Source organism: Carassius carassius, chromosome 50 (genome assembly GCF_963082965.1).
Source record: "Carassius carassius chromosome 50, fCarCar2.1, whole genome shotgun sequence".
Taxonomy (NCBI): Eukaryota; Metazoa; Chordata; class Actinopteri; order Cypriniformes; family Cyprinidae; genus Carassius; species Carassius carassius.
In genome coordinates, this window is record NC_081804.1 from 10253469 (window position 1) to 10266368 (window position 12900).

At 37.5% G+C, this 12900-nt stretch overlaps 2 protein-coding genes across 3 annotated transcripts; one reads left to right on the forward strand and one right to left on the reverse strand.

Annotated features, from left to right (window-relative positions):
- Positions 1–770: 770 nt before the first annotated feature.
- On the forward strand, positions 771–9012 carry LOC132133725 (muscarinic acetylcholine receptor M2-like). 2 transcript variants are annotated; one of them, XM_059546650.1, is made up of 3 exons: positions 771–889; positions 5676–6524; positions 7879–9012. In XM_059546650.1, exons 2-3 carry the CDS (start codon positions 5702–5704, stop codon positions 8457–8459), a joined length of 1404 nt encoding a protein of 467 aa, XP_059402633.1. In that variant the 5' UTR covers positions 771–889; positions 5676–5701; the 3' UTR covers positions 8460–9012. The 2 variants fall into 2 exon arrangements, with proteins under 2 accessions (XP_059402633.1, XP_059402635.1); XM_059546652.1 differs by having other exon boundaries at positions 7882–9012.
- Positions 9013–9630: 618 nt separating this feature from the next.
- Positions 9631–11760, reverse strand: LOC132133726 (F-box/LRR-repeat protein 14-like). The gene has a single exon (XM_059546653.1). It carries the CDS (start codon positions 11378–11380, stop codon positions 10145–10147), a length of 1236 nt encoding a protein of 411 aa, XP_059402636.1. The 5' UTR covers positions 11381–11760; the 3' UTR covers positions 9631–10144.
- Between the last annotated feature and the right edge of the window lie 1140 nt (positions 11761–12900).

The window sequence follows — 12900 nt, forward strand, 5'->3', positions numbered from 1 at the left end:
AAATAGTTTTTTACATTTAAGAAGAAACAATAGTCCATCTTTTTTTAGCGTGGAATAACCAGCATGTAGTATTTCAGCAACAATGTCAGTAGGACGGTAAGTTGTCTTCCTATGGTCTGTGGCACTGGGGAATTTACAGTAGCCTATTAACAGGACCTGAGACTGGGCTTTGTCTCTTAGTACTTGTGATGAGATATTTGACAGCATGTACTGACAGCAAATGTTTCCACTGGGCAGCTGGAACTGCTCACAGCAGCCTGAACCCAAATTATTCTGTAGAAAATTACCAAAAGGGCAAGAGCAGTTCTGTGGAAGAAGGGATTTAGTTTGCCCTCCAACATATTTATGTTCTTAGATAAATAAATTAATAGATAGATAGACAGACAGGTAAACAGGATGGATGGATGGACAGACAGACAGATAGATAGACTTGCAGTAGGAGTCATTTGGGGCCACAGAGCTGTAAATATTACAGCCTTGTTGAAAGGGTCAAACTGATAAACACACATATTAAAACTCTCATGTGGCCCACAACCTAACATAAACACTGTGGAAACAATATTTAACAGAATAGCAGTGTTTGTGACTCGCTGTCCCTGGTCCTGAAGACCTAAAATATTATTTGTTCCATTCATGTTTAAGCTCTACCACATTGCTAATGGTTCACTGGCCTCTCATCTAGGTGTGTTTAGAGCCCACCCTCTGGGCTCTCAATGTTTACACACTCACAGAGCTCATTTACAGACAGTCACTGGCACAGAGAACAACGGACAGACAGACAGACAGACAGCTCTCCCTGATCCTCACACAAGACAGAAGCTACTGACAATCATCCGCACCAACAGGATTTATGATTGAATGATGAAGGACATCTGACTGCAGAAACAAGGTATTCAATATTTGTATTCGTTGTTGTTTAAATATATAATTTACATAAGTTGAGCTCTATTGAAAGAGTATTTATGTATTTATATATTACAATGTATGTTAGATTAATGTTTTTGTGTTACCGTTAACATGTTTTGGATTTCAGAAAAGCTTTATTGTTTAAAATTAAGCAAAAGTCTATAATAGTGTATAACTGTAATTTTTTTTTTTTTGAAGAACAACAGTGAAAATGTTGCCGTCTCAATAACTGTTTTGCATTTTACATTTGTTTATCTGTTTAAATTTAACTTAAAAGACTATAACAGGTTTCACTGTGACAACTTATCCCATCATATAGATTTGGTATTGGGGGATGTTGTTATAAGAAAAAAGTATATATTAAATATATATAAATATATATATATTCCCCATCTTTGCAACACTTGTGAATAATTTGTATTTTTTTAGCCAAGACTCTATGCGTCTATGCAGAAACTGACTTTCAAAAACTAACCCAACCTAAAATATATTAGCTGGGGTAACAAGTGTGACAACTAGCCCTGCGCTGCCCTACACTATAAAACAAATATGTAAAGAATTTCAAAAGCAAAACACACATAAACATGCACACGCTAACTAATCCAAGGTACAAATTTTATCACCAGTGCTATGATTGCTGTTCTTTGTCACAGCACTGAGATATTTCCCACATGGCTGTGCTGTATTGCCCCTGACTTTCTAACAAGAACTTGTGGCACAAGCTAAAAAGGTGAAGACAGGTGACTGAAATCAACACAATCTTAAGAAAAACTATAAATACAACCCGAATTCCGGAAAAGTTGGGACGTTTTTTAAATTTTAATAAAATGAAATCTAAAGGAATTTCAAATCACATGAGCCAATATTTTATTCACAATAGAACATAGATAACGTAGCAAATGTTTAAACTGAGAAATTTTACACTTTTATCCACTTAATTAGCTCATTTAAAATTTAATGCCTGCTACAGGTCTCAAAAAAGTTGGCACGGGGGCAACAAATGGCTAAAAAAGCAAGCAGTTTTGAAAAGATTCAGCTGGGAGAACATCTAGTGATTAATTAAGTTAATTGATATCAGGTCTGTAACATGATTAGCTATAAAAGCTTTGTCTTAGAGAAGCAGAGTCTCTCAGAAGTAAAGATGGGCAGAGGCTCTCCAATCTGTGAAAGACTGCGTAAAAAATTTTGGAAAAATTTAAAAACAATGTTCCTCAACGTCAAATTGCAAAGGCTTTGCAAATCTCATCATCTACATTGCATAACATCATCAAAAGATTCAGAGAAACTGGAGAAATCTCTGTGCGTAAGGGACAAGGCCGGAGACCTTTATTGGATGCCCGTGGTCTTCGGGCTCTCAGACGACACTGCATCACTCATCGGCATGATTGTGTCAATGACATTACTAAATGGGCCCAGGAATACTTTCAGAAACCACTGTCGGTAAACACAATCCGCCGTGCCATCAGCAGATGCCAACTAAAGCTCTATCATGCAAAAAGGAAGCCATATGTGAACATGGTCCAGAAGCGCCGTCGTGTCCTGTGGGCCAAGGCTCATTTAAAATGGACTATTTCAAAGTGGAATAGTGTTTTATGGACAGACGAGTCCAAATTTGACATTCTTGTTGGAAATCACGGACGCCGTGTCCTCCGGGCTAAAGAGGAGGGAGACCTTCCAGCATGTTATCAGCGTTCAGTTCAAAAGCCAGCATCTCTGATGGTATGGGGGTGCATAAGTGCATACGGTATGGGCAGCTTGCATGTTTTGGAAGGCTCTGTGAATGCTGAAAGGTATATAAAGGTTTTAGAGCAACATATGCTTCCCTCCAAACAACGTCTATTTCAGGGAAGGCCTTGTTTATTTCAGCAGGACAATGCAAAACCACATACTGCAGCTATAACAACAGCATGGCTTCGTCGTAGAAGAGTCCGGGTGCTAACCTGGCCTGCCTGCAGTCCAGATCTTTCACCTATAGAGAACATTTGGCGCATCATTAAACGAAAAATACGTCAAAGACGACCACAAACTCTTCAGCAGCTGGAAATCTATATAAGGCAAGAATGGGACCAAATTCCAACAGCAAAACTCCAGCAACTCATAGCCTCAATGCCCAGACGTCTTCAAACTGTTTTGAAAAGAAAAGGAGATGCTACACCATGGTAAACATGCCCCGTCCCAACTATTTTGAGACCTGTAGCAGAAATCAAAATTGAAATGAGCTCATTTTGTGCATAAAATTGTAAACTTTCTCAGTGTAAACATTTGCTATGTTATCTATGTTCTATTGTGAATAAAATATTGGCTCATGTGATTTGAAAGTCTTTTAGTTTTCATTTTATTCAAATTTAAGGAACGTCTCAACTTTTCCGGAATTCGGGTTGTATTTATGTTTTCACAATTTAATACCTTCGTTCTTGATATTTTGTTCTGTCATCATTGTTTTTGTTAATAAGAATTGGTCTATGAGAAATGAGTTAATGTGACAGCATTAGTATTACTATTAGTCTCACTTAAAAGAGCAGACAAATACTGTACCAAGAGCTTCGGTAATATGTTGTACCATATGCACATTATTCATATTAGATTAGCTCATAATGTCATTTATACTTCAAAGAAAATATAAAACCCACACCAGCACCCATACTCAGCTTTATTCTTTATGCTGAGAGTGATGGTGACCAGACCCCACTATATCTGTGCTTAACAAAGAGGATAACCATTCAAAGGCCATTCACTTTTGAGCACAGTAGTAAAAACAAAACTTCAGTCACTCTAAATCAACCCAAATACTCATTAACAGAGTACATATTTGCTTAGAAGCTCACCTGTGTGAACAACACATTGGATCTGCTTAGATTATATTAAATCACATTTAGCTCCACCCAAGATGACATTAAGGTGCTTAATTAACAGTAATAAATAAGGTATGCTGGCATAATAAGCAACCACATAGCAACAAAATAACAACCTACCCTAGAAACTACCAAGAAAACATTCAGAACAACCAAGAAACTGGATCGTAACAGACTAGTCACCCAAAACACCATAGCAACCATCTAAGAACACCCTAGCAACCATCCTGAACAACCCAGCAACTGTACAGTAACACACTCAAACGACCTAAAAATGCACTACCAGCCAATTAACAATGCCTTAGCAACTATTCAAACACCTAGCAACACCCTAGCCACCACATGCTTAAAATTACCAGAACACTTTAGCAACCACATATCAACACCCATGAACTACATAGTAACATACTAAAAAACAGAAGACCTTAGCAACCACATCGTAATAATAAAAATACCAAGAACACCCTAACAACCCTCTAAAACACTTAATAACACCCCAGCAACCACATAGTAACACCAAGTAAATCCTTAGCAACTATTCAGAATGCATGCTAAAATCACCCAGACCACATAGCAACATGATAAAAAAAACACCCAGAACACACTAGCAACACCTTAGCAACCATCTATAAGACTTAAACAACCACATAACAACACACAATCAATCATAGTCTAAGCTGTTTGGCAGCTGGTCTTCCAGCCCGGTCATAGCTGGTTTGCAGGCTGGTTTTAGAGGGGATTTGACCACTTTTTTAGCTAGTCAGACTGAGAGAGCAGTTAACCAACCCGCTAAAACCAGCTAAGACCAGTCAACAAGCTCAGGCTGGTTTTAGCAGTTGTTTATTTATTTTTTAATACACTAGCAACCATTTTCCTCAAAAACTGTGAAATAGTTGTTGAAAATGCAGTTTTTGCTGGTGATCCAAGCTGAAACATGAAGTACAGGACATGCTGTCCTTCTAAAGGTAATGCGCTTATTGCTCCAGAGATCATCCTGGCTACAGTAAATAAGATATGCTAACCAAGACCTTTCCAACCTTCCAGCTACATTAAACTCTTGTGATAATATCACTTTTAGTTATGTTTTCCCTGCAGTATTATCACTCCCATCCTTGTGATGCTCTTCTCCTGTGCCTGAATGGAAATCTGGCAGCACATATCCCAACAAAACAATACAGATGTACTCTCTTGTTTGAGAAGCATGTTTGGCAAACAGACTGCATGCTAGTTTACTCTCCACACAGTACGAGCTGTAATATTCTGAACGACAAAAACAGGAGTGGCCTTTTGCACTGTGTTTTCGTGCATTTTAAAGAAAGCATTGATGTTAACCAAAATAAAAATAATGTAATTGGAATAACTGAATTAAACCAAATTAAATTTCATTTAGATGACTTTAAAATAAATCTTTAGTTTTAGTTTTGCACACAAAATATATTAAAAACTAAAAGACAAACTCAAAACCTTTTGATTTAGTGATGTTATAGTTAACTTAAATAAAAATGCAATTAATTTTATTAAAAAAAACTTTCATTAAATAAAATTAAAGCTGCAATAAATTATAAATATTAGATGAAAAATGTAAAATACATTTTACAGAATCATTTTAGTATAAGTTTTGATACAACATATACAAAAAAAATTAAAAGACAAACTAAAAATCAACAGAAATAAAAAAAAAAATAAAAACTATAAAAACCTTGACCTGTTAAAATGGCTTTAAAAATTATTATAGGAAAAAGATTTAACAGTTTGTTTCCAGACACAACGTGGTTTGATATTCTTTTGCTACAGTGTTCTGAATGGTTTTATCCTGTTGTCAATGAAGTTACTAGGGTGCTTTGGGCTATTATAACTTACTGTACCAAGGATAAACACATGTAATTGTAAGTAATGATATTCTTTTTTAACCCTTAGGCACTGATGTGCATGTCCTGTGAAAGATGGGAACTTCCAACTTTACTCTTTCTCCAAACTCCAGCCATGCTAACAAGACCGACTCTTCCCCAGACAGTCCATTCTCTCTTGTCAAACTTGTTTTCATCATTCTCGGCCTGAGCACTTTAAGCCTGATCACTATTATCGGCAATGTGCTGGTCATGCTCTCCATCAAGGTCAACAGGAACCTTCAGACGGTCAACAACTACTTCCTGTTCAGTCTAGCATGTGCTGACTTGTTCATTGGGGTTTTCTCAATGAACCTGTACACTGTGTACATTGTGACTGGCCGCTGGCCTTTAGGAGCTTTGGTGTGTGACCTCTGGTTGGCTCTGGACTATGTGGTGAGCAACGCCTCTGTTATGAACCTCCTCATCATCAGCTTTGACCGATATTTCTGCGTCACCAAACCTCTCAGCTACCCGGTAAAAAGGACCCACAAGATGGCAGGCATGATGATCGCCGCCGCTTGGATCCTGTCGTTCATTCTCTGGGCTCCAGCCATCCTGTTCTGGCAGTTCATCACGGGCAGCCGGACGGTTCCCGAGGGCGAGTGCTACATTCAGTTTTTCTCCAATGCCGTGGTCACCTTCGGCACAGCCATCGCTGCCTTCTACTTGCCAGTCATCACAATGACCATACTATACTGGCAGATCTCTAAAGCCAGCCGCAGCCGCGTCCGAAGCAGAGACATTCAGAGAGTATCTAGAGTCAGTAATGATGGAGACCAGGCTGGACCAACAACTGGGTGCAATACAGAGACGAGGTCAGACCAAGGAGGAGAGGAAATGGTTCTACGCAAGCAGAGTGCTTCAGATGCCACTACAGGTAAGTGTCTTAAAGGAACAGTACCCTCAAAAGCTCAAATATTCTCATTGTTTCAATCCCATATTGCTTTTATTGAACAGAATGGAAGATATTTTGAATAATGTTAAATACAGAGAGCAATGGCTTTCAATCTCCAAAAAAGACAAAAGAGTAGGATAAAACTAGTCTAAACCAGGAGTTTCCAAACCTTTTGATTTATTCTAGTTATTAACTAAAATGTATACAAAATTAATACATTTAAAAATATATATATATTAATTGAAATAAAGCTGACATTAAATAAAATATATACATTAGATGAAAAGGTAAAATAAATATATAAATAAAATAAGCACAAGTACTGAAATTAAAACTTAATTAAAACTGAAATAAAAATAAATGAAAGCTAAACAGAAATGTTTTTAAAGATAACAAAAATGTATGTATGTATGTATATGTATATATATATATATATTATAACAAATAATATTAGAAACAAAAAAAAATATTAAAGCCATGTAAAAATATTAAAACCTAAATTAGGCATTAAACTAAATGATGAAAGCTAATTCAAAATATGAATGAATACTATAATAGTATATAATTAATACTAAATTAACACTTTTTGAAAAGGACACCCAAATATGATGATCCCCTTTCTAAAATATAAAGGCAGGTATATACTTTTGTGTATAAAGACGCATTTAAAATGCAAAATGCTAAATAAAAAAATAAAAAAAAGTAATGACAAGGCATAATAAACATGATATTATAAAGTTACAATTAATTAAATAATTATTATATAGTAAATATATAAAAATATACATACATACACGTGTGTGTGTGTGTGTGTGTGTGTGTGTGCGTGTGTGTGCATATTGTTAAAAAAATCTGTGTAATCACTAATCATATAATAATTGGTAATACTAATAATTGGGTAATCACTAATCATATAATATCTGACACTGATATCAAATATCAAATTAGTAATTCAGTTAATATGTTAAAATATTAAATTAATATCGAAATGTTAACATTAAAGAAAATAATTATTTTATTTTATTTCTCTTTTAGTTCACTCTAGTTTTCCCACAGCTAGCTTAGGGTCTTCAGACCGTTGTTCTGTATATGTACTGTAAGTGCTCTTTATAAGCCTTCTGAATCCATACAATAGCTTTGTGCGAGAAAAAGATTGAATTTTAAGATTCCAAGAACTAAATTTATGATACTTTTATGGTCTTTTGGGGAGCTTGGCAGCAGATCATATCCAGTCAATCACAAGTATTGTGTTCATTTCCCAGTATGCTGAATCAAATATAGTTAAATCTCATCATCATCATTAAAGATCTCACTGAAAATGTATTGTACCCACCAGCAGCCGAAGAGCAGGAGAGTGAGAATGACTCTATATCTGGAAGTGTGCTCGCTTCATCCAATCAGAAGGATGAGAAGGCCGTATCCATAAGCACTAACAGTGACATCAGAAGCAGACAGACCCAATCAGCTCCACTGGCCACAGGAAGTTGGGTCAGATTTACTTGCTTCAGAAGAACATCCCAAAAAGACCTGCAAAACACCTATAAACCCAACAATGGAGGTCTGGACATGACCAACGGGAAGGAAAGACTGAGTCTGGTGTCACAGAAGATTCTCGTGCCACGTTATCAGAAGAGGAAGAGTTTATCCTCGCGGGAGAAGAAAGTCACAAGGACAATTATGGCCATTCTGGTGGCATTTGCAGCAACATGGACCCCCTACAATGTCATGGTGCTCATCAACACGTTTTGCTCTCCCTGTATTCCAAACACGATGTGGATCTTTGGATACTGGCTCTGCTACATAAACAGTACGGTGAACCCAGCCTGCTATGCCCTGTGCAATGCCACCTTTAAGAACACCTTCAAACAGCTGTTGACATGCAAATACAGGAATATTCATGCCCCCAGGAAACTTTAAGACTGAAACTTTATAAACAGTTTCACTGATGATATCCAGAGTGTGCAGGTTTGGATCCGTTCCTGGGTTTGAAAATACCAGGCTTGTCCAAACTGTTGAAACATTCAAATGATATTTCAGCAGCCATATTATGAGGACGACTACTAAAAAGTTGCGGTGGACAGTTTAACGTTTTCTTTGCATTATTATAATACAAATGTTAGTCACTTTCATCGCTGTCCTTCCAAGCTTTTTGCTAAAATACATATATTACTGTTCAAAACTTTGGGGTAACATTTTTGGATGCATCAATTTAATTTTAGTAATGTAAAGACATCCATAATGTTAAGTAAGATTTTTCTTTCAATATTCTTTTTTTACTTTCTGTTCACGATTTCCACAAAATTATGAATCAGCACTACTGTTTTCAACACTGGTAAAAATAATAAATGTTCTTGAGCATCATATCAGCATATTAGAATGATTTCTGAAGGATCATGTGACACTGAAGACTGGAGGAATGATGCTGAAAATACAGGTTTGCATCACAGGAATAAATTACTTTTAAAGAGTTGTTTTAAATTGTAATACTTTTTTTTACAATACTACTGATTTTACAGCATGTTTTTTTTTTTTTTTTTTTGAAGCAGAGACCACCATTTAATAATGAAAATAAATAAATCCTTTCATTAGGTAAGAGAATCACATGTAATTCCCTGCATTTTACCATGATTTAAATGTAACTTTATTAAATTATGCCAATTATGATATTATATATATATATGTATATTGATATATATATAGACTATATTTTAAGGTTCTCAAATATTTTGACAAATACATTTATGTGACTTTTTCTAGCTATTTGTCATCACAGATAGAAATAAAAAAAGTTCTATTTGGTATGTATAGCATGTTATTATGTAGATATATATTTATATCAGCATTTTATTTTATATTTTTACGTGGAATAAATTGTATTACACATTTAACCATTTTCATGTTTTCTTGTATGCAGATGCACTGTTTTGTTATGTAGGCTTGTTTTGTAGATGTTTATGAATCTATGTGTGGTTGGAAAAATAAAAAACTGTGAAATTATGGAAAGAAATGTAATTCAAACAGAAAGTATTGAATGTTGTATTCAACTGGAGAATACAAAGCATTAAAAAAAATACCAGGAATAAAACAATTCAGTTAAAAACAATTTTAGCTTTAATCATTTATCATAGGAAAATAAACAGACATCTTGTAGGTCTTTAACAAGCAGTTTTTTTTAACAGTTTAAATTGCATATGTTCCATTTTACCAGCGAGGAATCACATAAAACCAACAAGCAAGTTTTCCCATCCGTGTCCACGCACATGGTTAACATTTTTTCTCTTCAGTTTACAGTATAATGCTGGTATTTCAGGATAAATACTGAAAGGCAGTGACAAAAAGCATTTGTCAGTGGAAATGAGAATAAAATACATTTTACCTCAATATGAAGCTCTAAAACAAAATAAAGAAAAACACAAAGGCATTCAAGGGGAACTGTCAGAACTCAGACTATACCATTAGGAAGGCTGGTCAGTGTTTTATTGCTGATTCAATTTGAACTACATCAAGCCTCTTTCCCGAACAGGCTTACGAACAAAGTACGTGACGACGCGACTGTGTGACGTAACACACGTCTCTGGAGAACCCAGACATCGATGAGGTAGTCAGGAGGTGTAGCAGGGCAGGATCTCAGACGCGTCTCCTAAACCCTTGACCTCGGTCATTTGCCAAAGTCCCAGGTTTAACACCTTAAGGCAGGGCAGCTGCGTGATTCTCTCCAGTCCTCTTTTGGTTATTTTGGTACAGCCGTACAGGTCTATCCCCGTCAGCTGCGTCAGGTGATCCGCTATGAGCTCGAGGCCCTTGTCCGTGATCCGCACGCACTGGCCGATGTTCAGCGTCTTGAGCTCGTGCATCTGCCGGACCATCCGGTTGATCCCGTCGTCGCTGATGTGGCACGAGCAAAGCGACAGGGACTTGAGCTGGTACAAGCCCTGCGCGATGTAAGCCAGGCTCTGGTCGCCCACTTTGTCGCAAAACGACACATCCAGCCCGTATAGCCTCAGTGCGCCCATGGAGAGATGCATGAGTCCCGTATCGCTGATGTTATCGCACGAGCGCAGGTTCAGAGTCCAGAGGTGGGTCATGTGCGACAGGTGGATCATGCCAGCGTCGGATATGCCACCACAAAAGCTCAGGTTCAGGACTTTCAGCTTGTTGAGGCCCTTCGAAATGTGCTTGAGTGACAGATCGGTCAGTTTCTGACAGTCCTGCAAAGTGAGGTGCTCCAAACTCAAGCAGCCCTCCGCGGCGCTGCGCGTCATGCCGGACAGGTGTCCGATGCCTACATCCGAGACGTGTCTGCAGCTTCTCAAATTCAGGCTTTTGAGATTATGAAGGCCCCAAGCGATAAGTAACAACCCCGTGTTGGTGATATTACTACACCCGCCCAGATCCAGCAGCTCCAGGTTCTTGAGATACTGCGCGATCCTGCCCAAACTGGAATCGGTGATCTGTTTGCACAGGCTCAGGTTGAGTACCCTCAGTGACGGGATGTCCTGCACGAATGCATGTCCCAGGCCGTTATCCGTTAGGTTGTAGCATCCGCTCAAGTTAAGGCTCTCGATGTTGGGCATGCCCTGGATCACATAGCTCAGGCTGCGCCTCAGACTGAGGATCTGGACCTTCTTGATGCCTCTGGTTTGGAGGCTGGGGAACAGAGACGGGTTTGCTCTCCTCAGGTGGAGTTTGGCTTCCACTCCTCTCCAGACGGATTTATGGTACGATGCGTCTCTCCACGCCGTGCATACTTGCGCGACTCTGCCTTTTCCTTTAACGTCCAGGTAGTTGAAAATCATGGCTAAGATCTCCGGGAAGAGGCTCGAGACGTGGATGTCCATTTCTAAGAGCGGCTCGTTAGCTTAGCGAAGTTATTAGTCTGGTCTGGTCCGCATGTAAAAGAAACGCGGTGAGAAATGGAAGTAAACACACAACAAAAATAAAAACCGAATGCGCTTTGTTGCATTTAGAACTCGGTCTGGGATTCATTCGCTTGGAATAACCAGCTCACGTCGCTGTGTTTGCACCGCCAGGTCTTCGTAACGACTGTATCCAGATCGCGACGCATGTTTAGTAAACATAAATACAGACCCATGATAAAGCTCGCATAGAAGACTTTGAAAAACTGAACGTAAACGGTTGGAGAAAACAAACGATTTCGCGTGAAGACAAATCAGCCATTTGACGAAAACTATGGAGGCCGGTTTCCGGTAGCCTTTGTCTTCGCCTATTCAAAACAGGGAGGGAGACTGTTCAACGTGCTGGTTTTATTGTATTAAAAAAGCTGTATGTGTATGTTCAAAAGTTCTGAAATTTATATCATAACTAATTATATTTCCATAAAAACATATTAAGTATTACATTTGCTCAAGTGAATTCAGACTGTTTTTTTAAATAACAACAACAACCCCCCTATTCGTGATGGGAAGTGCGACTCATTTTGGCGAATCGGTTCTTTTGAACAGTTTCAAGGAATTGGTTCACAAAACATGAATCTTTACGCCATGACGTACGTGATCCTTCTAAAATCGTCCTATTCAGAAATATCATACATTTAACTCGTTAAAACATATAATCATTTACAATAACATTAAAAAATACAATTTATTTACGCTGAAAAAGTCTTGACACAGTAAAAAAAAATTGGTAGTCATATTTTTGGTAGTCATGAAAATGGTAGTCATATTTTGGTAAACTTTCTGTATTAGCCCTAACTCACTTTGAGTCAAATCCGAGTTTCATTTCAAATACTCACTTAGCCTATCGGTTCTCTGATTATTACATAGACTGTAGGATTATTAGGAATATTAGGTACCATTTCAGTGAATCAAACCGTTCAGAATCGCTTTTGTGAAGCATTTAAACTGACACATTGAAAAGATTCGGCTCAAATGAATGACTCATTCATGAATCGAACCTTATTTCCTGCTCAACGTCACTGGTCTTAAACAAATAAGCTCCACAGTTAACTTTGAATACGGTTTTCACGCTTCTTTCCTATGCAAACCTTCTCATCTTACCGACAGTTACCAAAGTTATAACGAAATCTAGCAAAGCATTGAATAAAAAATGGGCCTGACAAGTATAAAACCCAGCATTTTTGTACACACACAATCTCTCTTGTACTTTGAAACACTCATAAAAGTGAAGCATAAAAGTATTTTACTACAAATTCAGTCTTGTTGAGGTTGTTCACAGCAGCACACATGAAAGCTGATTAAAAAAAAATGAAACAAAGCACATTCAGAAATGACAGTGCAAGTATTAAAGTACCACTGTAAACTTTTTACATTTCCAAAAAATTTAGTTTGTGTAAAAATCTATGCTAGTATGATCAAACTCTTTCTATAAAACTACAGAG